Source organism: the organism of the source record quoted next, unplaced genomic scaffold, assembly GCF_019419815.1.
Source record: "Pyrus x bretschneideri cultivar Hongxiangsu unplaced genomic scaffold, Pyrus_bretschneideri_v1 Contig23, whole genome shotgun sequence".
In the NCBI taxonomy this organism is placed as follows: Eukaryota; Viridiplantae; Streptophyta; class Magnoliopsida; order Rosales; family Rosaceae; genus Pyrus; species Pyrus x bretschneideri.
In genome coordinates this window covers 251,366-277,503 of record NW_025999535.1, presented here as the reverse complement: position 1 = coordinate 277,503, position 26,138 = coordinate 251,366, and the positions used below count along the sequence as shown (strand labels likewise).

Genomic DNA, 26,138 nt, shown 5'->3' with positions numbered 1-26,138 from the left:
TTCAAGAATCTGATTTTGTTTTGGTTCGATCATCCTCCGGATATTATCCGAGATGCTTAAATTGTACTACCTCATTATCAATAAGTTTCGCCTCAAAAAATTATTTGTTGAATCTATGAGGAGGTAATTAGGGCAGTTCGTACAACAGGTAAATGGCTGTTTTTAAGAATAAAACACAAAGTTTATTATATGGTCCATATGATCTACCTCTGGCCATGTAGAGTAGGGCAGTTCAGGTAGAATAAAACACAACGTAGTAGCACATTCTGTTTGACCCGGGAGCTAACAATATGATGTTGCCTCATCTGGCACTAGAGCTGCATAGTAAGAAGAATTAGCATGACACCAAAGTATGGCGGGATGCTCATATATGTATTTACTTACACACGTACGAAATAAAAAGAATATGTATCCCACATTACAATTCATAAACTAAACATAAAAGATCATTAATTAGATTGATTAGGGAGTAGTTCATCACATATCCTATTCACGTACGTTCTCTATATGATTTAGTTTCTCCAATTTGCAATTTCACTAGTTTCAAGTAAGAGCATTTTTAATGGGCTCCTTATATGAGCTCCTAAGTAGAATTTAGGCAGGATTAAAAAAAAAGTCAACTCGAATCATACCCTATCCACCTCCTAAGGTAGGGATTCATGTAGGAGCTCCTAAACATAGGGAGTGAGAAGTGAGTTCCTAGCGGCTTTTTATATTTAGTATTAACTGTTTTAATATAATTTTGAAATAGATAATTAGTTCTTATTTGTTGATTATTGATCATAGAATATTACGAGTTTTTAAAGTAGAAAGTATGGTTGGGCATGAGCTTATTTTTTGGTGCGATGATCCCTCTTCTCCCCCTGGACTCTCCCTATTGACACTTACCACGATGTCAACGTTGATGGTTTTTGGAAGGGCTCTGTTTCAGGAGTAGGAGTTATTATCTGCAATCCAAGAGGTTCTTTAATTTGTGGCCAGACTAAGTTCTTCACTTATCCGACACTGAAAGAAGTGGAGGCAAATATTATTTTAACATATTGTTATAGATGGTGACTCTAAGTTGGTGATTGATGCTATCAAATATAGATGAACTAAGGGGTCTTGGAGAAATTTTCTCATTACTATCGTTATTTGTCAGAAGGCAAGTTCGTGTCGTTCAATCATTTGGAAGTGGTTTTTGGGATATTCCAATTGAGCAGCCTATGCCGCTGTAGCTTTAGCATTAGCCAATTCGAGGGGTGCACTTTATGAGTTGAGCAACTATGCCTCCTCCCTCGTTGTTGATGGCCCTCTCTCGTGACGGACTACCATGTTCTCCAATTTTGTAATTTTTTAGGAGAGATGTTTCCTCTTCTCCTCTTATTTTTTTGGTCTGCCTATTTTTGCCTCTTCTTTCTAGGTTCTTTGATACTCCTTGTGCAATTAGGTAGCACTTTTCCTCTCCGTTGCGTGGGAATGAGAATCATAGTGCTGCTGACTTCTGATTGAATTTCTCTTTACTCGTTTCAATATATCTTTTTTCCCAAAAATAAAAAAAAAATAAAAAAAATAATCATAAAAGTACAAATTTTGGATATATATACTAGAAAAAGGAAGAGGTCAACGTCTCAGTCCTCGCGTGAGTAAATAATATAATAGAAAATGACTCCCTCACTAACACAAGCCGACAGTGCGCAGCACTGTAAACCTGCTCATAGACTTGCAGCTTAAGAGGGGGGGAGGGGGGGAAAATAAGAAGAGGAAGGAAGGAGGCCGATTCGGAGAAGAAACAAGAAAATAAAAAGGTCACAGGCAGAGGGGAATTTCGGTAGGAAAAAAAAAAAAACTTGGGCTTTTGGGTCGTGGAATTAGCAAAATGGTGAACACGAAGATAATTAGGCAACCAAGCCAGCCCCCCCTTCTCTCCTCTCTTCTCCTTTACCTCTCTCTCCACCACCCTCCTTTCTCCCTCTTCTTTCTCTCTCCTCATCACATTACCCTAAAATCTCCAACTCTCACTCTATCACTTTGTTCCCTTTCTCTAACCCTAGCTCCTCCACCGCGTGTCTCTCTATCCGAACCAGACACCCACCGCATTCTTTTTCTACTCTCCCCACCCCAATTCCCAATTCGTCATTCTCTCCCTGCTTCTCTCTCTCTATTTCTCTATTCTCTCTGCTCTGTCTACTTGGGTTGTTATTCTCTGCGGAGGGTTTCAATTGTTTTCGCTGCGGCGGCTTTGGGCGGTACCCCAATTGGGTTCGATTTGCGAAGGTATTGGATCGGTGTATTGGTTGTGTTTACGTTTATTTTGTTAGGTTTTTCTATTTGGTTATTTCGACTTCAATCTGTTATATGTGGGTTTTTGGGTGAGTGTTTGTTTATGGTGTTCAATTTGTTTGTGATGAGTGATGAGTGTGTGCCATTGTTCTTGTCTTGATTGTGTTCTGAATTGGTGTATTTTTTAGGTTTGGAGGTATGCAATTTTGGTTGGGTTGCTTTTAATTTCGTAAATTTGTGGACTTTATTTCATATTGCTTCTAAATTCTGCTACTTTCTGTGAATGGTTGGTTGATTTGGGGTTTTCGTTCTAGCACTTTAATTGAATTAGTTGAGTTTTTAGGGTAATGCTCGTTATATCGTGTTTGAATGTCATCGGTTTGATTGCTATTGTTGTTGGTTATCTGTTAGCTACTGGGATTCTGGGTTTTCACCTGCACATATGATCAGCTACCAATACTAATTTGTGTTGTTGTCAACCTTAGTCGCTTTCTGTTCCTAATTGAATGTCATGGTTTAACTCTCTGTTTGTTGTTGTTCTCGCGGGTGTCATATTATGAGTGCTTTACACCCTTCTCCTATGCGCTGTTGTGTTACTGATGGCATATGATTTTCTAGTTTGCAATTAAATATGTTTCCTTTTGTTTTTGGGTAGGATTTTTGGCTTTGCTGGAGTACCTCGTTGGCGTTCTATTTTTCTTATTTCATGTTTTGATAAGTAGTGCCATCAGAAGAACTGAGTTGTAACAAGATTGTCTCATGGAAGACTTGGGCAACAATCATAGATTGGACAGTATAAGCAGTGCTGTAAGAAAGAAGAGAAGTCAAACGTTTCGTCGACCTCGACCTGATTCATATACTGAACTCCATGATGAGTCACCGTTGTCATCAACTACACCTTCGGATGATCAGAGCAAGGTCTCTAGTGATGAGAATGCAGGTTGTGATGCCAATTCAAAGAGAAAAGAATTAAGTCTTAATGAATGTATGGCCAGGGGTTCTTCTGCGGCAGGTAATGGCGAAAAACCTCACAAAAAGGATAGTAAGGGTGGAGGATGTAATTCGTTTTACAAGAATGAGCAAGGACGGAATGAGAGCAATAACAAGCGTTCTAGTGAAGGTTGTCTTGCCCCTGCTAATTGGAAGAGCTCAAGCTTAATGAAGGATGATTTGATATCGGAGTCAATAAGTGCTGGTGCATTTAATGGGAGGAATGGTGAAAGTCCAAGTACTAGGTTGTCAGGGTTTGATGGATTTGGAAATGAGAACAAGGTTAAAAAGGTTAAGCTCAAGGTTGGCGGTATCACACGTACAATTCAGGCCAACTCTACATTGAATGGTACAACGGAGGGTGGGTCTACCACAAAGACTGCTCGATTGTCAGATGTGTCTAGACCACGGCAAAAGCAAAATCTTCTGGTAATAAACTATTGCTCTTCTTAGCTTGAATCAAGGACTCAGTATCTGATGCGAGATTTATACGCACACAAATTAAACCCTCTTTTTATCAATTGTAGTGAAGAATGTAAGTAGGGATCGTTCTGGACCGGGGATTAGGAGGGATTGTTAATCACTTGGATTTGACTCAAAAACGTAGAAACACAATATAAAACACTATACTAGACTGAAAGAATGCAAAACTAAATTTTAAAACACAAAAACAAACCAAAAGACTCAAAACAGCACCAAAACACTCAAAACTGCCTTAAAAACACAATCTGGGCAGTTTTGAACACTAGACACAACTTTGGACGAAAATTGGTTTTAACTTGACCTAAGACACTTAAAAACACAAACTAAAGTGATTTCTAACTACTATGACTGAACAAAGTAAAGGGGGATTGGTTTTGAACGAATTTAAAAACAAAACTTAAAACTTTGTAAAACGAACAGATTTTAAAACGAATTTGGATTTAATGAATGGGATGGAAGCTAGCTAAGGGGTTCATCTCCACACATGTTATACTTGCACAAAAAAACGATTTCTAATTGCTTTTCAATAAACCATGAATTCTCAACGCCCCAGATTAACCGTGAATTGCACTAATTAACCCTCAGATTTTCCTAACGTTATTGAATTGGATGATTGCATACGACAACCCAAAACATTCCCCACAAGTCCCCTACATGATTGCATAATAGAGATCCAAGCAAGAATCATTAAGTTCTATGAAAACCATAAGCATTGACGAAGCACTTGTTACTATGATTGCATGAAACTTATGCCAAGAATTTACTTAACGCGATTGAGATCATCAACCTTTACTACTTGTGAATATAATTCCATAACGATTAGGTGAAATTTCCTTATATCCTAGCATTCAATTTATGCATGATAATTAAGCGTGCACTCTCAACCAACACACACAAATCAATGTAATTCACATAGATAAGTAAATTGAATTCACAACTTATGAAACGCAATTAAAAGTAATCAAATCATATTGCAAGCATAAACATGTGTTTCAAATCCCCCCCTAGCCAAGGGGGGTTTAGTTCCTCATACGCACAAAACAAAGAGAATTGAAATTAAACATTGAATTCAAAGGAAAAGAAACACCTAGAAATTCCAGCGATGTGAACTTGAATTGCATGAACTTCCGAGCTTCCTTCTCCTCCTCCTTGGTGCGGCAAGGGTCTAGGGACAGGTTTTAGGGCCTTAGGTGTATGGATGTATGGTTATGGAGGGATGTAGTAGTGTTTAGGGGAAGGGGATGGTGCGGCAAAGGTCTAAAACTAGGGAGAAAGGTGTTTGGTGGCTGCGGCAAGGGTGTGGAGAGGTTTGGACGAATTTATGGAGTGAATGAAGGTGTATGAGAGGTGGTCATTTGATCTAGGGGTTAATATGAGTATATATAGGCACTTAAAACCCTAGGGTAATCAGATATGGACTTGAATAACCTAAATCCACTAGGAAATAGGCTTAGAAATCAGAAATAGAGAGGGATAATGCTTCCTAGGTGTGGCAGGTAAGGGATAAGGTGATAAGGCTTCTAGAATGCCTTGCAAGGCAAGGGAAATCAGATTTCTAGAAGGGTTTGGGCGCCACCTTTGTAGGAGATAAGATAAGGTTCCTAGAATCATGCTTTAAGTGCCAAATTTGTAGGGAAAAAGGGATAAGGGTGCGGCAAAGCTTAGGGATAATATTTAGGGCTTCTAGAAAGCCCTAAAACTAAGGGGAATTGGATAAAACCCATGGCAAGGATAGGATAGGGTGTCCTAAATGGATAAGGTACCCTCAATGGATAAGGACTCCTCATTGTACTTGGAAACTTTGCCTATTAGGATTAGGAAACCTTGTCTTCATCATTCCTTCTTCATCTTGGACTCCTTTTCCTTCTTGGACTTGGAAAACTTCTTTGTTGCTTCACTTGAGACCATTTGGATTTTGACTTTCCTACTTCAAGTAGGAAACCTTGTTTGAGTAGGAAACTTCATTCTTCAAATCTTCAATTTCGTCCATCCTCTTGGCTCCAAGCATATGATGTCCATTCCAAGCTCTAATTTGCTCCAAAAGGCTCCAAAATGCATCCTTTTGCATACTTTGCCCTTAAAACCTGAAAATACATAAAACTAGCTTAAAAGACTACTTTACTAAGGAAAAACACTTTAAATGCACAAGAACAAGCTAAACTAAGGTGCATAAATATGCTCCTATCAAATTCCCCCACACTTAGCTTTTGCTAGTCCTCGAGCAAAACAAAATGAAACAAAGTAAATAAACGAAGTAAAACGAGTAAAACACAACCTACACCTTCCAACAATCGCCTCAGGGATTTCCAATGCACATGACATGTTAAAAATCATCATTCCCACAGATTTTAGCCATCTTTACGCTTAAGCATTTACTTAATCATAGTCACTACTCATTAGTTCACAAATAACCAATTAAAACATGATTTTGAATGTAGTAACATGCCTTAGAGAATTCCCTCAATTCCTTACTCGATATGCACTCAATTTTCACACAGATTTTCTGACTACACACCCTATACTAGTTATATGTGAGAAGATAGATGTAAATATGAAAATGAATGCTCACATATATGTATGACAAAGAAAGCACTTTTCGGAGTTAAATAGCATGTTTATCAATATGATCTCATGAATGGAATGCTACTACTTAGATGCGAGAACCAGTGACACCATATGCTCGTACCAATTTTAAACTCCACAAATTGAAACACTTAACACTCAAGATTAAAGTCAAGGGTTGTAACGGGGCTAGGGATATTGGCTAACAAAGAAAGGTAAAGGATAAACAAAAGTTCTTTAAAGCAATAGTAAGCAAAGTAATGAATTTGACACTTAAACTCTCTTCAAATGGCCGAAATCAATTAGTACACACAAGGGAAGATTCATGCAACATTTAGGGTCAAATTCACTCTTTTGGACCCTTCCTTCAACAACCAACACTTGTGAGTTCATTCTCACTTATTTTTCTACTCTTTTTCTTTCTTTTCAACACTTTTCTATTTTCTTTTGATTTTTCTACGAATTTCTCTTCTTTTCTTCTTTTTTTTTTTTTTTTTTTCTTTTGTTTTTCGTGCCCTATCATCTTCCCCCACACTCGTTTCCTGCCATAAATTGACCAAAGGAGTTCATCCTAAGTCGTGCTTTACTATCCTTTAAGAACAAAGGTATGGAAAGTCCTAATCTAGGCTAGGTGAGGATAATGTGGCTAACAATGAAAATAGGCTAAATAAGGCTCAAAAGGGGTTTAAACCTACAATACAAATGACAAGGGTGGATTCGGCTATTTGGCTATGGTGGTGACTACTACACAACTTCATCTTGTTATTTGTTATGCTAATCAATTTCATGCTTTGAATAAAATGGGTATGAGTTCTAGTATTTGGAACTATAGTGATGAAACGCCTTCTAAGTAGTAACCAAGCAAAGAATAATGAGATCATGCAACGACTTTAGAAAACAAGAATGCACAGATTTGAACTCTCCAAATAAACGTTTAGGCTCAAGTCTCACAAGGTTGTAGCATTTGTTTGAGTTCCTTCCTTCAAGCATGTTACAAAAACTAATTTTTTTTTCTTTTTGATTACATGTGAAGTCATAAGTTATAACCACAACCAAGCATAAACAAAGAGTAAATCAAACTTCCATCCGTGTTAATCATTCTCTTTAACAGTCATGCAATTACAAACTGAATCCTCATTGTGTTGGAAGGTACCCTAAGACACACAAAAACAACTTAAAAACAACTCTTTTTGGGTTTTCAAAACAATTTTTTCAATTTTTATGGGTTTTTCGGATTTTTAAGTCAACACACTCTAAAACACTCTAAAACAGCCTAAAAACACTTAAAAACAGCAAGAAACAACATTAGAAGTTATGGTGGATAAAACTCTACGAATTTGCATCAAAACACTTTGGTTACCCCCCACACTTAAATCAAACATTGTCCTCAATGTTTCAAGCATAGACTCACACAAATAACAAACAAACAAACAAAACAACATCTAACAACCTAACATGGCAGAAACAAAATCAACAACAAAGAGAAGAGTTTAGGAACGCAAATCTGGAATTGGAGTGCTTTCTCGATCTTCCTTTGTTGAATGCATGGGTTGCCTCCCAAGTAGCGCTTGCTTTAACGTCGTACAGCCGGACGAAGACCTCATTCACTCCTTACTAGGGCCCACGGCATGCAAGGGAAGCTCTTCCACGACATGCTCCACAAAGGTGTCATAATAGGGCTTCAAACGATGCCCGTTCACCTTGAATTCGTGTCCCGTTTTCAAGCTTTGGATTTGGACTGCACCATGAACAAAAACATTAGTAATAACAAATGGTCCAATCCACTTAGAACGTAACTTACCGGGAAACAAACGTAAACGGGAATTGAACAATAGCACTTTCTGCCCAATGGAGAAGGATTTCCCACGGATCATGTTGTCATGGAAAGCTTTGGTCTTTTGCTTGTAAATGCTTGCATTCTCGTACGCCTCGTGCCGTATTTCATCAAGCTCATTCAATTGGAATTTCCTTTGACTTCCCGCTTCATCGAGGTTCATGTTAAACTTCTTGACGGCCCAAAGTGCTTTGTGCTCCAATTCAACGGGAAGGTGGCACGCCTTGCCATAGACAAGTCGAAAGGGGGACATCCCAATGGGGGTTTTGTACGCCGTACGATACGCCCAAAGTGCATCATCTAACCGTAAGCTCCAATCCTTCCTTGTTGGCCCAACGGTCTTCTCAAGTATTTGCTTGATCTCTCGGTTGGAAACCTCGGCTTGGCCATTTGTTTGAGGATGGTAAGGTGTAGAAACCTTATGGGTGACATGGTATTTCCTCAATAACGCTTCAATGGTCCGATTGCAAAAGTGTGACCCTCCATCACTAATGATCACTCGTGGCATGCCAAACCTTGCAAAAATGTTAGTTCTAATAAAATCTGCAACCACTTTAGAATCATTAGTCCGGGTGGCTTTTGCTTCCACCCACTTCGACAGATAATCAACCGCAAGCAAAATATACGTAAAACCATATGATGATGGAAAGGGACCCATAAAGTCAATACCCCAAACATCAAAAATTTCAACATTTAGGATAGAAACCTGCGGCATTTGGTCCTTTGCACTAATACCACCCATTCTTTGGCATTTATCACATGTTAAGCAAAACGTTCTAGCATCCTTCAAAATACTAGGCCAATAAAATCCACATTGTAATACTTTGAGGGCCGTGCGTTGTGTGCCAAAGTGCCCTCCACATGCATATGTATGACAAAAACTCAAAATTGAATGACATTCAGAATCATGCACACAACGACGTATAATCTGATCGGGACAAAATTTCCATAAGTATGGATCATCCCACACATAAAACCGTGCATCATGCCTAAGTTTATCACGTTGGTGTCTAGTGAACTCACTTGGAATTCGTTTTGACACCAAAAAATTAACAATATCGACATACCAAGGTGCACTAACCTTAATGGACAGCAATTGTTCATCGGGGAATGTCTCGGCAATGGGTAGGGCCTCTTCATTGTGCACCATTCGGCTTAGGTGATCAGCCACCACGTTTTCACTTCCCTTCTTGTCCCGAATCTCTATGTCGAACTCTTGAAGTAGCAACATCCATCGAATTAGCCGTGGCTTGGCCTCCTTTTTAGTGAGCAAGTACTTCAGAGCTGCATGATCAGTGAAAACAATTACTTTAGTACCAATTAGATATGATCGAAATTTATCTAAAGCAAAGACAACGGCAAGAAGTTCTTTTTCCGTAGTGGAGTAGTTCAACTGGGCATCGTTCAACGTCCGTGAGGCATAGTAGATGACATGTGGCCTCTTGTCCTTTCTTTGTCCCAAAACAGCCCCTAAAGCATAATCGGACGCATCACACATAAGCTCGAACGGGAGGCTCCAATCCGGGGGAACAATAATGGGTGCCGTGGTTAACAACTCCTTGAGTTGGTTGAATGATGCCGTGCACTCCTTGGTGAATTCAAACGTCACGTCTTTTTGTAGGAGACGGCAAAGAGGTTGTGCAACCTTCGAGAAATCCTTGATAAACCTACGATAGAAACCTGCATGGCCAAGAAAAGAACGAACCTCTCTAACCGAAGTTGGAGAGGGTAAGTGACGTACAAGATCTATTTTCGACTTATCAACCTCAATACCGTTTTCAGAGACTATATGACCTAAAACTATGCCTTGTTTAACCATGAAATGGCATTTTTCCCAATTAAGAACAAGGTTAGTTTCAACGCAACGTTTTAAGATTAAACTAAGATTATGCAAACAACCATCAAAAGAATCACCAAACACGCTAAAATCATCCATAAACACTTCAATGATTTTCTCAACATAATCAGAAAATATGCTCATCATGCATCGTTGAAATGTAGCAGGTGCATTACATAAACCAAAAGGCATGCGACGATATGCAAAAGTACCAAAGGGGCATGTAAAAGTAGTTTTTTCTTGAAAACAATAGAAAGCATAACCGGCTAACCTCTCAAGCATTTGGTCGATGAATGGCAATGGGAAGTGATCCTTCCTTGTTGCGGCGTTTAGCTTTCTATAATCGATGCACACTCTCCAACCGGTTTGAATGCGTTGAGGAACAAGTTCATTCTCGGCATTTGCAACCACAGTCACCCCAGATTTCTTCGGAACGCATTGAACGGGTGAGACCCACTTACTATCCGAGATTGGATAGATTACTCCACAATCCAAAAGCTTGATTACCTCCTTCTTCACAACTTCCATCATCGGAGGGTTGAGACGGCGTTGAGCCTCTCGGGATGTTTTAGACCCCTCCTCTAGAAGTATGCGATGCATGCATGTAGTGGGGCTAATTCCCTTGATGTCGGCCAAGGTCCATCCAATTGCTGTTTTGTACTCCTTAAGCACTCGCACCAATTTGCTCTCTTCTTGTGCCGTGAGTGAGGATGAAATAATGACGGGCAACATGTCATCCTCGCCCAAGAAAACGTACTTCAAATGACTAGGCAACGGCTTAAGTTCAAGTGTAGGTGGCTGCACAACTGAGGGAAGCATTTTATTAGCCGAAACTGAACTTAAAATAGGGTCCGAATACTTACCTGATTGTGTTGGCAATGACTTGAGGGCAGCCACCATCTCAATGACCTTATCATTAGGGGGCACGGCAAAAGAATGATCATGCATGCTGTGGGTTCCCATGGTTGTGGCTTCCATGTTTTGCTTGTCCATGCCTTGTGCAATGACCAATTCAAGTGCATCGTTGTTCAATTTGTCAAAATAGTCCTGCGACAAAGAGTCAATTACATCAATAGCAAAACATGAATGATTCTCACTAGGGTACTTCATAGAATCAGAAAGATTAAAATTAATAACTTCCCCATCAAATTCCATCGTCAACGTGCCATTATAGACGTCAATCTTTGTCCGCGCAGTTTTCATGAATGGCCTTCCGAGGAGGATGGGCAATGAAGGGGCATGGTCTGATTCATCCATCTCAAGTACGTAGAAGTCCGCCGGGAAGATCAAATGATTAACCTGCACTAACACATCTTCCAAAACTCCCTTTGGATAGGCATTAGATCTATCGGCTAATTGTATAATCACACCATCGTTTTTCAACGCTCCTAGGTTCATAGATGCATAAATTGAATATGGCATGACATTTATAGATGCACCTAGGTCTAACATGGCAGATTCAAACCTAGAATTACCAATAACACACGGAATTGTAAAACTACCCGGATCTTTGCATTTTGGGGGCAGCTTGCGTTGTAAGATAGCTGAGACATTTTCACCTACTTTGACCACCTCCTTGGGCGAAATCCTCCTCCTATTGGTGCAAAGTTCCTTCAAGAACTTGGCGTACCTCGGGACTTGTTTAATTGCATCCAAGAGGGGGATATTGACTTGAACTTTCCGAAACGTCTCCAAAATGTCCTTTTCCGCTTCTTCTTTCTTTGTTTGCTTAAACCTACTAGGAAAAGGAACATTCGCAGGAAAATCATTAGTATGAACCGAATTTGACACGTTTTTACCTTTATTGGATGAATTGGACAACTTGGGGTCACTTGGAACATGCGGCCCATTTGGTTCCACCTTGGCCGTGAGTGGCCTTTGCTCCTCCTCTTCAATTCTCAACTCGTCCTCCTCGTTGGAACGTGATTTGGATGGGTTGAGGTCAGATCCGACTTGCTTTCCACTTCGTAAATGCATTGCTTTTGCAGATTCGAATCCGCCTTTCGGATTGACCACCGTTGAACTTGGCAACTTTCCTTGCTCACGAAATTGCCCCATAAACTCAGCAATTTGTCCCACTTGTTTCTCCAAGTTGTCCACCCTCTTCTCTTGCATTTGCCTCTCTTTGTTTTGATTTTGGACTTCCTGCGTCAAAGTAGTAAGTAATTGAAAAATCTTATCATTATCACTTGAATTACCTACATTGCTTTGGGCAGGTTGTGCTTGGGCTTGTGGTGGTGCCAACGGCTTTTGATAGAAACCCGGGGGTTGTTGCCTAAATCCGCTTTGTTGTTGACCTTGTTGGGGGTCTCGCCATTTGAAATTCGGATGATCACGCCAACCGGGCTTATAAGTATTAGAAAACGGATCGCCACGTGATTGGTATTGGTTGCCATATCCCACGGCATTGAGTGTCTCCCACCCTCCATTCTCGATCAATTGTGGGCACTTGTCCGTAGGGTGTCCTTGCATGGAGCATACGCCACAAGAAGCTACGGTTTTGACTTTTGGACCTTCCACCACTTGAGAAAGCAACGTAGTAAGGTTAGCCATTTGATTTTGAAGTTCGGTTATGGCACTTACCTCATTAACTTGGTGTTGCCGTGGGGTACTCCTATGTCCAACGCCTTCGTATTGTTGAGCGTTCAATGCTCGATTAGCAATCAAAGTCTTTGCATCCGTGGGGGTCTTGTCCACCAAGGCTTCTCCCGCTGAGGCATCTAGCATTTGACGTTCAATAGGTAGAAGTCCCTCGTAGAAGTATTGTAGAAGTAGTTCCTCCTTCATTTGATGCTGTGGACATGAAGCAACAAGAGATTTAAAGCGTTCATAATAAGTAGGAAAGGATTCACCTTCATCTTGTTGAATTCCACTTATCCTTTTTCGTAGGAGGATGACTCGAGAAGTTGGGAAAAACTTCTCCAAGAAAGCCCGTTTCATGCTCTCCCATGATGTGACCGTTCCGGGAGCCAATTCGTACAACCAATCTTTCGCTTTCTCTTGGAGAGAAAAGGGAAAGGCCTTCATCTTCAAGATGCTCTCATCCACATTCACCGGAGTCATGCTTGAGCAAACGACTTCAAACTCCTTCAAGTGCTTGTTCGGATCTTCCATGGATAGCCCATGGTACTTCGGAATGTGATGTAACAGGCTTGACTTCAATTCAAACTCGGCAGTCTTGTCTTGAGCCACCCTTGGGTATTGAATGCACAAGGGTGCGGCATTGGCCAATCCCGAAGCGGAAAGCTCCTTGATTGTTCGGTTGTCCGCTGCCATGTCTTCCACTTCTTCTTCAAATTCAGAAACGGACTCGGAACTTGCACTTGATTCACTAGGTTCCGGGTTCTTCCTCTTACGTCTCAACTCACGCTCAAAATCGTCGTCAAAGTCTAAAATATGTTTGTGAACCGGATTAGAACTCCGACTCATAAACAAGTACCTAAAACAAGAAACAAAATAAAATAAGAATCTGATCTAAAATAAAACAAACGAAAATAAACAATCCAAGGGATTAGCAAAGTTGCTAATCCCCGGCAACGGCGCCAAAATTTGATGCGAGATTTATACGCACACAAATTAAACCCTCTTTTTATCAATTGTAGTGAAGAATGTAAGTAGGGATCGTTCTGGACCGGGGATTAGGAGGGATTGTTAATCACTTGGATTTGACTCAAAAACGTAGAAACACAATATAAAACACTATACTAGACTGAAAGAATGCAAAACTAAATTTTAAAACACAAAAACAAACCAAAAGACTCAAAACAGCACCAAAACACTCAAAACTGCCTTAAAAACACAATCTGGGCAGTTTTGAACACTAGACACAACTTTGGACGAAAATTGGTTTTAACTTGACCTAAGACACTTAAAAACACAAACTAAAGTGATTTCTAACTACTATGACTGAACAAAGTAAAGGGGGATTGGTTTTGAACGAATTTAAAAACAAAACTTAAAACTTTGTAAAACGAACAGATTTTAAAACGAATTTGGATTTAATGAATGGGATGGAAGCTAGCTAAGGGGTTCATCTCCACACATGTTATACTTGCACAAAAAAACGATTTCTAATTGCTTTTCAATAAACTATGAATTCTCAACGCCCAGATTAACCGTGAATTGCACTAATTAACCCTCAGATTTTCCTAACGTTATTGAATTGGATGATTGCATACGACAACCCAAAACATTCCCCACAAGTCCCCTACATGATTGCATAATAGAGATCCAAGCAAGAATCATTAAGTTCTATGAAAACCATAAGCATTGACGAAGCACTTGTTACTATGATTGCATGAAACTTATGCCAAGAATTTACTTAACGCGATTGAGATCATCAACCTTTACTACTTGTGAATATAATTCCATAACGATTAGGTGAAATTTCCTTATATCCTAGCATTCAATTTATGCATGATAATTAAGCGTGCACTCTCAACCAACACACACAAATCAATGTAATTCACATAGATAAGTAAATTGAATTCACAACTTATGAAACGCAATTAAAAGTAATCAAATCATATTGCAAGCATAAACATGTGTTTCAAATCCCCCCCTAGCCAAGGGGGGTTTAGTTCCTCATACGCACAAAACAAAGAGAATTGAAATTAAACATTGAATTCAAAGGAAAAGAAACACCTAGAAATTCCAGCGATGTGAACTTGAATTGCATGAACTTCCGAGCTTCCTTCTCCTCCTCCTTGGTGCGGCAAGGGTCTAGGGACAGGTTTTAGGGCCTTAGGTGTATGGATGTATGGTTATGGAGGGATGTAGTAGTGTTTAGGGGAAGGGGATGGTGCGGCAAAGGTCTAAAACTAGGGAGAAAGGTGTTTGGTGGCTGCGGCAAGGGTGTGGAGAGGTTTGGACGAATTTATGGAGTGAATGAAGGTGTATGAGAGGTGGTCATTTGATCTAGGGGTTAATATGAGTATATATAGGCACTTAAAACCCTAGGGTAATCAGATATGGACTTGAATAACCTAAATCCACTAGGAAATAGGCTTAGAAATCAGAAATAGAGAGGGATAATGCTTCCTAGGTGTGGCAGGTAAGGGATAAGGTGATAAGGCTTCTAGAATGCCTTGCAAGGCAAGGGAAATCAGATTTCTAGAAGGGTTTGGGCGCCACCTTTGTAGGAGATAAGATAAGGTTCCTAGAATCATGCTTTAAGTGCCAAATTTGTAGGGAAAAAGGGATAAGGGTGCGGCAAAGCTTAGGGATAATATTTAGGGCTTCTAGAAAGCCCTAAAACTAAGGGGAATTGGATAAAACCCATGGCAAGGATAGGATAGGGTGTCCTAAATGGATAAGGTACCCTCAATGGATAAGGACTCCTCATTGTACTTGGAAACTTTGCCTATTAGGATTAGGAAACCTTGTCTTCATCATTCCTTCTTCATCTTGGACTCCTTTTCCTTCTTGGACTTGGAAAACTTCTTTGTTGCTTCACTTGAGACCATTTGGATTTTGACTTTCCTACTTCAAGTAGGAAACCTTGTTTGAGTAGGAAACTTCATTCTTCAAATCTTCAATTTCGTCCATCCTCTTGGCTCCAAGCATATGATGTCCATTCCAAGCTCTAATTTGCTCCAAAAGGCTCCAAAATGCATCCTTTTGCATACTTTGCCCTTAAAACCTGAAAATACATAAAACTAGCTTAAAAGACTACTTTACTAAGGAAAAACACTTTAAATGCACAAGAACAAGCTAAACTAAGGTGCATAAATATGCTCCTATCAGTATCTCCCCCAACTATACCAAGAGGATCTTAAAGTTTTTAGATCTTGCATCATATTACTTGATTTATGGTTAATTGCTTATGCATTTGTGTTATGGGCCCGTGATGTCTTAGTTTGTTAAAAAATTTAAACTTTGAGTGTACTTATTAAAAAGAATGTCAATTGTTTTTTTTAAATTTGTGGTAATCAACTTGCTTGTTTATTTGACCGAGAGCTGACAGTCTGCTAGTTACCACGCGGATCGTGTTAATTAGATAAATGGAAATTTGGAATCTTTTTATGTATGGAAATTAATCTTTTGCATTTATGTTTGCATATGAACATAATAAATGGTTAGTCTATTAAGATCTTTTCATTAAACAAATTTTTTCATAGCAGGAAAATTCGGATGATAATCATTCTCCTTCGGATAAGAAGCGAGGGTTAAAAGGAATTCCATGGAAGGATTTCTCAAGAAGTGGTATTAGTCTCGGGAGGGATAATTGTTCGATGGGCAGGACAGCGGGAAAGAATGCCTATGGTAAGGAAGGCGATGGATCTGAACCAGTTCGTAAGAGCAAGCGAGTGCCTAAGAGGCGCATTCTTGATGGAGATTTTGGAGATGAAGAAGAGGATGATGAGATTCGGTATCTGGAGAAACTCAAAATATCAAGGGTTGCTGCAGTTTATAGAGATGACGATGATGAATCAAGCAGGAAGCACAGAAAACTTTCTGCAGTTTCCAACATTGATAATGCCAGTGCATCAAGGTTGGATAAAGACCTTAAAAGGAAGTCGAGAACTGATAGAGTATCTGGCGACACTGATCATGAGGAAGAACAAGGTTCATTATCTGATGGCGAGGTTGAAGGTAAAAAGAAACAGAAGAAAGAAGCTGTTGACTCTTTGGTGGATGGTAAGAAGGAAGTGACTCTCACAACTCGTCAAAGGACCCTTCAGTCAAGCAAAGATGCCACCCCTGGTTCATGCTTAATTGAGTTTCCAAACGGATTACCACCTGCACCATCTAGAAGTGAGCTTTTCCGCCATAATTTCGTATACTTTGAATTACTGTAGTTAATTGTAATATTTACATGTTATTGTTTTGGTTGACCACAGAGCAAAAGGAAAAACTTACAGATGTGGAGCAGCAACTGAAGAAAGCTGAGGCTGCTCAGAGACGAAGGATGCAGGTTGAGAAGGCTGCTAGGGAATCAGAGGTATGTTTGTTATTTGCCTTTTATTTTCATAATGTCCATTAGTTTCTTCGGAGCTCTAGAACTAGAAATCAGACGTATTTATTTAGTTATTTATTGTTATTGAATTATGTAGGCTGAGGCTATTAGAAAAATTCTCGGTCAAGATTCCAGCAGGAAGAAGCGTGAAGACAAGATAAAGAAGCGACAAGAAGAAATTGCACAGGTATTGAAACCTATGAGATGATCTCCCTCCCTTCCTCTTTCTCTTTCTCTGTCTCCGTAAAATGCTAGCAGTTCGGGCTTAGCATTCATTTGTACTTTATGCAGGAGAGGGCTGCTAACGCCTTGACACTTCCGCCAAACACCATCAGAACAGTGATGGGCCCAGCGGGTACTGTAGTTACATTCTCCAATGATATGGGTCTCCCAAGTTTATTTGACCCAAAACCCTGCAGGTAGTTACTTTTCTTGCAAATTTTACCCTATGTCTATGCTTGTTTCCTGATAGTGTCTAACATCTTGTGGTATGGAAATTCAGCTATCCAACTCAGCGTGAGAATTGTGCGGGTCCATCGTGTACCAATCCATACAAGTATAGGGATTCTAAGTCACAGCTTCCTCTTTGCAGTCTTAAGTGCTACAAGGCAATCCAGGAAAAGACAGCGGTGGGAACTACATGCTAATGTCTGGAAACAATCCTGGACTTGCCTTGAAGTAGCGTCTAGCAGAGCGAAGCAACATTCCATTCTTTTCAACGGCATCTTTTTGCATTGGCGGGGATGCTGATGATTCTACACAGAGTAGTTGATAACTAATAAGTAGTTTAAGTACATATTTAGGGGATTTGTGGGATAACATTTTTAAGTCAAGAGTAGAGATGTTTATACAAGTGCAGATTGTTTATCTGTCGCAATATATAAAGTAATCCCCTTCCATCTCAATGGTATTTTGCATTTGCACTTCCACTTGAGCATATTGGTGCGCTTTGGGAAAGTTACATTTACATACTTCAGCTGGTTTCAAACAATCCTTGCAGTTTTCGAATCTTCCAATCCAGGCCATAGCAAATTTACTGCAGACCGCGTCTTGAGCAATATTTTAAGAAGGTTTTCTGAGATGCAATTTAAATGTTTCTGGACATGCTTGTAACTACATTTGACTGCAAATTTTAAAAATGCTTGTGCGTCGTATAAGCACTTTCTGGAGGAGAATCTGTTAATGTGCTTCGGAAAGACTTGCAAGTACTTTTCCTTAGCACTTGGACTTTTAATAAAGGAGGAGAGTTCCCTCTCTTCCTATTTCTCTCCTCTCTCATCCTCTCCTGTTTATTGTGTAACGCTTGTGAGGGTTGTTGAACAAATTGATGAGAATGACGACATAATTCAAGAATTACTCGACAACTTTGAGATCTTTGAGATAGTTGTCAAGTTCTGCTACGACGACGAGAGCGACCTGAGGAGTCAACCATGAATGACGTGCAGGAAGAGGGTAAATGACGGTGTGGACATGAGTGGAGAAGACGAAGAATTGTTGAAAAAAGCAGTAAAAAATAAATAAAATGAAGCTCATTAAATATGTGGCACAACTTTAAACCATCAAATTTCTTTTGTACAGTCCAGATAAAAAAGGAGGAGAAGTGAGGGGAGAGAAATAGAAGAGGCGAGAATTCAAGTCCTTATATAAAAATATATAGATGTTTAGAAAATTATAATAAAAGCACTTCAAACATAAGTGATTATGAGTAACTCTTAATTAAACTAGTTCAAAATATAAAAAAATTTAGACCAATGTCAAACATAAAATCTTAAGGGGCCGTTTGTTTGCCATCACTAAGTGGGATTGGACTAGACTGGACTAACTGCTTTGTTTTGTGTTGAGATTAACATTAATGAGACTAAAGGGAACTCGCATGGACAAAACCCTTCGCTAAAAGGTCTTAGCGAGACCCCCAATAACCATGGACTGCTAAGACCTCTCTCTGCTACTGCTTGCATTGCTAGCTTTTTGTCCTCAATTTGAAATCACACCACCAGACCTGAAACCCTTCTGCGTACGAAGTCTGCACGTTGCAAGTCGTCTGCTTCTTTGCAACTCTGGCCACCTATACCCAGATCTAAAACCCACCGCATGCACCGCCTAATTCTCAAGATCCAACCACCAAAATTTGAAAAGAAAAAAAAAGTCAATTCGATAACAACAACAAACTCAATAGAAAAATTCTTAATTTTTCCTAGAAAATTAAGAGATTTTGTAAGAAAATCAGAGGAGGGCAAGAAACAAAGTGGTTGTGAAATCCATGGCACTGCAGAGAGGAGGCTCTACACGATTTCAATTTTCCGTGTGATTTGAAGTTGGGAAATCATAATCTATGGTGCCATAAATAATTTAGAGGAATCACAACAACAAAGAAAAGGAAAGGGAAAAAATAGAGAACAAAAGGTGGGGGTGATGAATGACGCTATTTTGAGGGAGGAGAAGAGTGGAATGGAAGAGAAAAAGACGAAGAGAGGGTGAGGGTCGGAGAAAAATTAGGAAGAAAAAGGAAGATCAGAGGAAAAAAAAAAAAATTAGGAATGAAGATGGGAGCTTTCCGGAATGAAAAAAGAAATAGACAGTGGAAGTAATAAAATATTACTAAATATGTATTAAATAATATAAAATATTAATAAAATATGAATGAAAAAATATAATATTAGAATTTGTTGTTATCCTGTTGTTTAGTCCGACACTGCATCAAATGCTTCACTAAGTCAGTCTAGCTTAGTCTAGTCTAAACCACTCCAACTTAGTCCCTAAAACTAGTCTAGTCCGAGATAATCCGGTACAACAAACGCACCCTAAATGCTTTTGTGCCCTAGTTGCAGCATTTTCGTCCCTGAATTGCAAAGTCCAAACTATGAGTATGAGCTACATCTAAATGGGCCCAATAGATTTGGGCTTTGAAGGAGAAGTAGGCCCAACAAAATGAAGAATCGGGTGGAAGATAATCACAGAATGGAAGGTGGTAAGGGGTTGCTTGCTCCAACACTCCAGACTCCTCCAATCCTTGTGCAGACTGCCGCCGTGTGAGCTTCATTTCTTTATATTTTGCAGATAAGGCGCCAAACAATTCAACTTCTTCATTTCTTCCCCAATAATTTACACTCCGAGCAGCACACAAATGGCGCAGACCTCCGTTTCCACCTCCGCCTCCGCACTCAGATTCAACTCCCTCGTCTTCGCCCCAAACCCTAGCTCTTCTCCCCAACCGCAGACCCTTTCTCTCCCCTTCCACCGCTTTGCTTCAAGGTCATTTCTATTCAAATTCACTCTCTCTATTTCAATTTCTTTTTACCTTAGTAGTACTACTTGGATTGGCTAAGGTAAGAAATTACATGTTCTGTAATTCGAAAAAATAGAGGAAGGAAAACCCAGAAATCTTAGCTAATTGGTGAGAAATTTGATGGGATTCAAAGATTTTGAATTTCTGCTGAACCCAGTTCTTTAGAATTCTCCGCTTTGTTCGCTGAAATTAATTTGGAAATTTTGGCGAATGTTACCGTAAAGGAAAGCTTTTTCCATGTGGAAATTTTGCAGGAATTTGAAAAATTTAGTTGGGAGCAGCAAAAGGAGTTCTCCAGTGAAAGCTATCTACTCTGGTGAATTTTGGACACCGGCGGAAAGGAATTCCCGTCAAGGAATTTGGTCCATAAAGTGGGTTCAGTGTTGATTAGTGCCTGCGTGAATAATATTTACTCGGATACTAAATCTTCTGCATATTTTTCAGTTGTTTATGTCACTATGACTTTGATGTTGTAGGGAGGATGTCCAAGTTCCATCTTCGCCATACTTCCCTGCATATGCACAGGGACAGGGGCCACCCCCCATGGTGCAAGAACGCTTTCAAAGCGTTATTAGTCAGCTTTTCCAATATGTAAGGAGTAGCTATTTGTGTTTTTCTTCCTGTTAAATTTGGTGAGTTTTGCATCGCTTTTTAGTTTCTTATAATTAATGCTTTTCTTGTTTATATGACTGTCAGAGAATAATACGTTGTGGGGGAGCTGTTGATGATGATATGGCAAACATAATTGTTGCTCAACTTCTTTACCTTGATGCTGTTGATCCTCAGAAGGTCTGTACTATTCTATTTCTGCTCTTCGTTTATAGACTTATAGTTCCTCTCTTTCTCTCTCTCTATTGCATGTTTCTTGCAGTGATTTTTGGAATTGTAAAATATTTTTCAATTGATTGATCAGTTAGTCTCTTCTGATTTCTGAACAGGATATTGTCATGTATGTTAATTCACCAGGAGGATCTGTTACTGCTGGTACGACCTATCTTACGAACTTGTCTGGCTCTGTTTACAGTTTTTTGTTCATAAGGCAATTGTTATATGTTACTTGAATAACTAGCTCTTTATCTGCTTAGGTATGGCCATTTTTGACACAATGAGGCATATCCGACCTGATGTCTCCACTGTTTGCGTTGGACTTGCTGCTAGGTACATGCCTCTATAATATACTCTTCTCTTCCCCTGTTACTACATATGAATCTTTTAAGTGTGTGTCAGTACGGGTCTAGTGTTAACTTTATTGATACAGATAGTAGCTTTGGGGATGAAATTCTAAACACAATTTTTATTTTATTTTTTATTTTTCTGCTGCCTCACAGATACTGTTGACTTGATTTCCTTAGCTTTTTCTGTTCTCCCATTTTATATTAGAAAAAATGAGGGGTGTTTTATTCATTATTCTTCTGGTTGTATGAGTGGAGATGCTGAGGCAGATTTAAGCTTTAGTTTGTGAAAAGATATCATTTGTTAATGCTTATAAGTATGTAATTTCTTAATATCAGCTACGTATTCAGAATTTGAGCGGTTTATTGATGGCAAGATTTCTTACTTGTTGGTTGTTGCTAATGTTAGCATCCAAAAGAAAATGTCTGTTACCACGCACCAGCAATTGATATATGTATTTGCTTTTAAATAAACAGTATGGGAGCTTTCCTGCTTAGCGCTGGTACCAAAGGTAAGCAATTCCTGTAGACCTGTGGTTTGTATAATTTGTGGTTTTGTGTCCTAAAGTTTGCTAAGTATTTTTCCTTTTTGCTGCATTAATTCACTGAAGGAAAAAGATACAGCTTGCCAAATTCGAGGATAATGATCCATCAGCCTCTTGGTGGAGCTCAAGGTGGGCAAACTGACATTGATATTCAGGTATGATTTGTTTCCAGTTTTGAAACCTCTATCCGTGTCAACCGAAAGCCAAAAAGGATAAACCTCTCTCCGTATATTATAGTGGGACCTCATGTTACTTTAGCAATCACATCTTGGTTAATGTTTTATTACTAGTCATCAAGCCTGTCTTATTTGGTACTAAAACCTTTATATATTAAAGTAGAACTCTCGATGTCTTGAAATTTTAACCCGCCATTAGGAAAGATTAGATTTTAAAGATTTCTTGAAGGCTTTTGGTCTACTATTTTCTTGAAGGGGTTGGTGTGCCTTGTTTTAAACCCACGATTAAATCTCTAAATAGTTGACATGCTGTGCAGGCAAATGAGATGCTACACCATAAGGCAAACTTGAATGGCTATCTCTCGTACCACACTGGTCAAAGTCTTGAAAAGATCAACCAAGACACAGATCGCGATTTCTTCATGAGTGCGAAGGAAGCTCAAGAATACGGGCTTATAGATGGTGTTATATCGAATCCTCTCAAAGCTTTCCAACCTTTGGCAGCCGCAACAGCGAGTGGAGATGAACCTACTGAGCAGACTGTTGCGGACAGTTAAAGGGGAATCTAGTGTCCGAACCTGTTGGTTTGTTGCGAGTAACGGCATGGATATGTTGTAGAGTTGGATGGCGAGGAAAGTGAAATTTACGGGGGTTCGTTTTTAATGCTGAATGATGTTAATATCCGTCAATCAGCGTAGAGAGACGTTAGTATTGCTGTTGATTTTCTCTGAACTAATCATTGAATCATGAAAGAATAGAAATTTCGATTAATTTGGGTTTTCATAGTCATACTCGTACATTGTCAATTTGAACTTCCTCGTTACTTCTCCAGAAATTCTTGTACTAGGATCGGGTGGACTGTCGGACAAGCTCACAATGAAATGAGCCCTACCACTAGGCCTCATGGGATTGCACTCCTTTGTTTGTGGGTTTGAGTCTCTCTAGCTCCGACTGTCAGATACAAGAATTTTTCCTATCTTGTTTTACGGTGGTGGTGAACTTGGTTAACGTTGGAAAATTTGAGTGGCCAAAAAAAGATAATGATTGATGATATTTAGAAACGCCAAATTGGATTTTTTTTTGGTCGAACAAAAACACCAAATGATGATTGGCATCTTGAAAGCTTGAATGATATACACGGCACGTGACTTGCATGCATAGTCCATAGGCGGATTATTGTTCTTATAGTTTGGTCTTTGGCTTTTTGTAAAGGGGATCTGCAACTATATCACACCAGAAAACAAATAAAACATATATTTTCTTAAATTATTATTATTAAAAAGAAAATTTGAAACTATTATATTAACCAAATCAACGACGCACGGCTCTCTGAAAAAGCAGGACGGACGGAAAAGAGAAACACCCAACACCACTTCATCCCCAAAAGAAGTCGGATGAACTTGTGCTGTTGTGCACCTCGTGCCATCTTTGATTAACTTATAAAGAGCCCGTTAATGTGTGAGAGAGAAATTTAACTATACCAACATAATCACGTATTGTTGTGTGTTTTGATTTTTCTGCATGAAGTGTGTGATTGACTTAGATAGCGATCGTCACTGGGGGCATTCCAGGCGCTTGCTACAATGGCGGTTCCCATGTTGATAAAGTAGTGTCATGTGTTTTTTTTTTTTTTTTGTATGAGACTGTGTAATTGAATGAGATATCGTTATTATGGCATTCCAAGTGTATACCATCAAAGCCATTTTCTAACCAATCTTTTCGACTGTGTATGTGTGTATTAGAATGACAGGATTGAAGAACCTACCACCACCCACTGTCCACCCCCACTCGTTAACTTTATGCTCATGAGTCATGAGCGATGACAAAGTGATCCAACTTTCTCATTTTGTGAACCAAAAATATATTAAAAAAAAAAAAATTTGTAAAAGATGCCAACAAGAAACAACCGCTGGTAGTGGGCTGTGCGGGATGAACAAGAACAAGATGACGACATATGTTACATATATTTTAAGTACATTGTTCTAAAAACACTAAAACACTAAAAACCAAACACTTCGAATTTCACATGGATCAAGAAGGGACAGAGGGAATCCTTTCAATTCCAAAGGAAAGATTGTTAGTCCTCCTCATGAAGCTTGGGAAAGATGAAAATGTTGGCAGTTCTTCAAGCTCATCAAAGAAGTCATTGTTTTCTTCCGATAATTTGGGTGTTGAGAAGCTCATCAGCTGAGAATATGATAGTGATAGTGGCTCTTGCTTTTCATCCAACAGGAACCCAAAGCTCGTGTCGTGAGCAATAAAAATGTGTTCTTCTTCCTGGGAAGATCTGACTGGGGACTCGATGTAGTGGAAGTGTTCTTCCAATTTCCGATGTTCTTGTTCTTGTTCTTGCTTTTGATCTTGCTTTTGATCCTGTTCTTGTTCTTGTTCCTGTTCCTGTTCCTGTTCCTGTTCTTGTTCTTGCTTTTGATCATGTTCTTGTTGGGTAGTGGAGATCACATTCACGTCAGGAGGACCTGAATGATTGTGGCTACAAGTGTAGGTGATTATGAGTACCGAAGCATCAGTTTTGCTTCTCTCCACTTGTTTTTTTGCCGAGCAACCTTTCGATGTACTGCAACGGTAGTATCCCCTGCATCATCGGGTGGTTGCTCGGTCAGTCATGGAGCAACCATCATCAAAAATACCAACAAAACTGAAACATTGTACTGACTTTGAAATCCCACCATATGCCAACCAAAGCTTGCAAATTCTTGATAAAATATGATCATAGATGGCAACATGCATGAGTACAAATAATCAAGGGCACTGGTTTTTAAACCCCGTTTTCTTCTTTTGCACTCCTCTCGTTTTTGGTCATTGATCTTCTTCCTCTGACGTGTCGGGAAATAACAGGGAAGTTTGAAATAACTTCCTATAATAAATTCACTTTTCCTATGGGGACTTCAAATTTAACTAAAGAAATTAAAAAAATAAAATGTGAAAACAATTGATCATGAGCCAAAGAGAAAAATATAAAACCTTGGATAAGGAGATCCTTTGATGGGTTTTTGGCCATATTTCCTCCATGACCAAAGATCAGAAGGCGGCCCTTCATTCTTTAGCTTCCCAACATTAGCTCCTATCTTCACTGTCACAACAGTCTTCTCATGAGCCAACTTCCTACAACAATACAACAATATACATATGTTAAAAACAAAAATAATAAAAATACCCGTACAAGTTTCAGATGAAATTTAAAGCCAGTGATTTTCACTCTCTCAGTTTCTCCTTCCGCACTTCTTCCCTTGTTTCAGTACATCGTTTCTTGTTTGACTTAGGTAGATATGTATGTACCTTCTTTTGGATGACCGAGTTTCTGGCCTGAGCTCCTTTGAAACATCTGAGTCGGGTTCTGGAGAGAGGGTTGCATCCATGCTCCTCCCCTTGGTGATGTTCTATCTTTTTTTTTTCTGGGGAGGGAGGGAAGGAAGTTGCAGAAGCAAATGACACTAAAAAAGAAGGAAGAAATGGACCAAGATGAGACAGAAGAGTTGTCCAGTTGGTTAAGAGAGAGAAAGAGAAGAGAGAGAGGAAGGGGAAAAGCAAAGGAGGAGGAGGAGGATAAGCTCGGAGATGACAAAAACCCCTCCAAGTTGCTTTCTCTCTTTCTTTTCACTCATTTAATATAAAGTTATCAACACTTACTATATGCACTGCACGTATCACCAACCCCACTTCCCTCTCTCTTTCTTTCTATTAGTAGCCCCACCTCACCACATATTCAATATTATATATAGCCCCACCCATTAGAGCCATGCAAAAGGATATTTTCCATGGCCAGCATGAGCATCTTGGCCCCATGCACTTTTTAATGCAGTAGAAATACAGCGGATGGATTTGGAAATTATATGTAACAAGTAATCTAACATCCAATGTCCACGGAGAATTCAAAAATGTGTATTAGGTTAATTGACAGTGACTTAAACCAAGTTCTAACTTCTCCCTCTTAAATAAGAGTAGCTCGTAAAACATATTGGGCCGAACAAATTGAGAAATTGTAGAGGCAATTGTATGCAACCATTTTTTTATG

The 26,138-nt window shown here is 39.4% G+C and overlaps 3 protein-coding genes across 4 annotated transcripts; 2 read left to right on the top strand and 1 right to left on the bottom strand.

The window, feature by feature from the left end:
* Nucleotides 1-1,724: 1,724 nt before the first annotated feature.
* On the top strand, nt 1,725-17,831 carry LOC103967189. 2 transcript variants are annotated; one of them, XM_009380461.3, is made up of 7 exons: nt 1,725-2,256; nt 2,918-3,681; nt 16,088-16,724; nt 16,811-16,911; nt 17,024-17,113; nt 17,218-17,345; nt 17,429-17,831. In XM_009380461.3, exons 2-7 carry the CDS (start codon nt 3,022-3,024, stop codon nt 17,571-17,573), a joined length of 1,761 nt encoding a protein of 586 aa, XP_009378736.2. In that variant the 5' UTR covers nt 1,725-2,256; nt 2,918-3,021; the 3' UTR covers nt 17,574-17,831. The 2 variants fall into 2 exon arrangements, with proteins under 2 accessions (XP_009378736.2, XP_009378737.2); XM_009380462.3 differs by having other exon boundaries at nt 1,726-2,256; nt 16,091-16,724.
* Nucleotides 17,832-19,930: 2,099 nt separating this feature from the next.
* On the top strand, nt 19,931-22,894 carry LOC103967188 (ATP-dependent Clp protease proteolytic subunit 5, chloroplastic-like). The gene is made up of 9 exons (XM_009380460.3): nt 19,931-20,178; nt 20,467-20,583; nt 20,689-20,803; nt 20,909-21,001; nt 21,151-21,196; nt 21,298-21,370; nt 21,862-21,896; nt 21,996-22,084; nt 22,423-22,894. Exons 1-9 carry the CDS (start codon nt 20,051-20,053, stop codon nt 22,660-22,662), a joined length of 936 nt encoding a protein of 311 aa, XP_009378735.1. The 5' UTR covers nt 19,931-20,050; the 3' UTR covers nt 22,663-22,894.
* A 1,141-nt stretch (nt 22,895-24,035) lies between these two features.
* Nucleotides 24,036-25,650, bottom strand: LOC103967187 (probable WRKY transcription factor 35). The gene is made up of 3 exons (XM_009380458.3): nt 25,403-25,650; nt 25,088-25,228; nt 24,036-24,698 (listed from the first exon to the last, which is right to left on the bottom strand). The coding sequence occupies exons 1-3, from the start codon at nt 25,480-25,482 to the stop codon at nt 24,137-24,139; spliced, it is 783 nt and encodes a 260-aa protein (XP_009378733.2). The 5' UTR covers nt 25,483-25,650; the 3' UTR covers nt 24,036-24,136.
* Between the last annotated feature and the right edge of the window lie 488 nt (nt 25,651-26,138).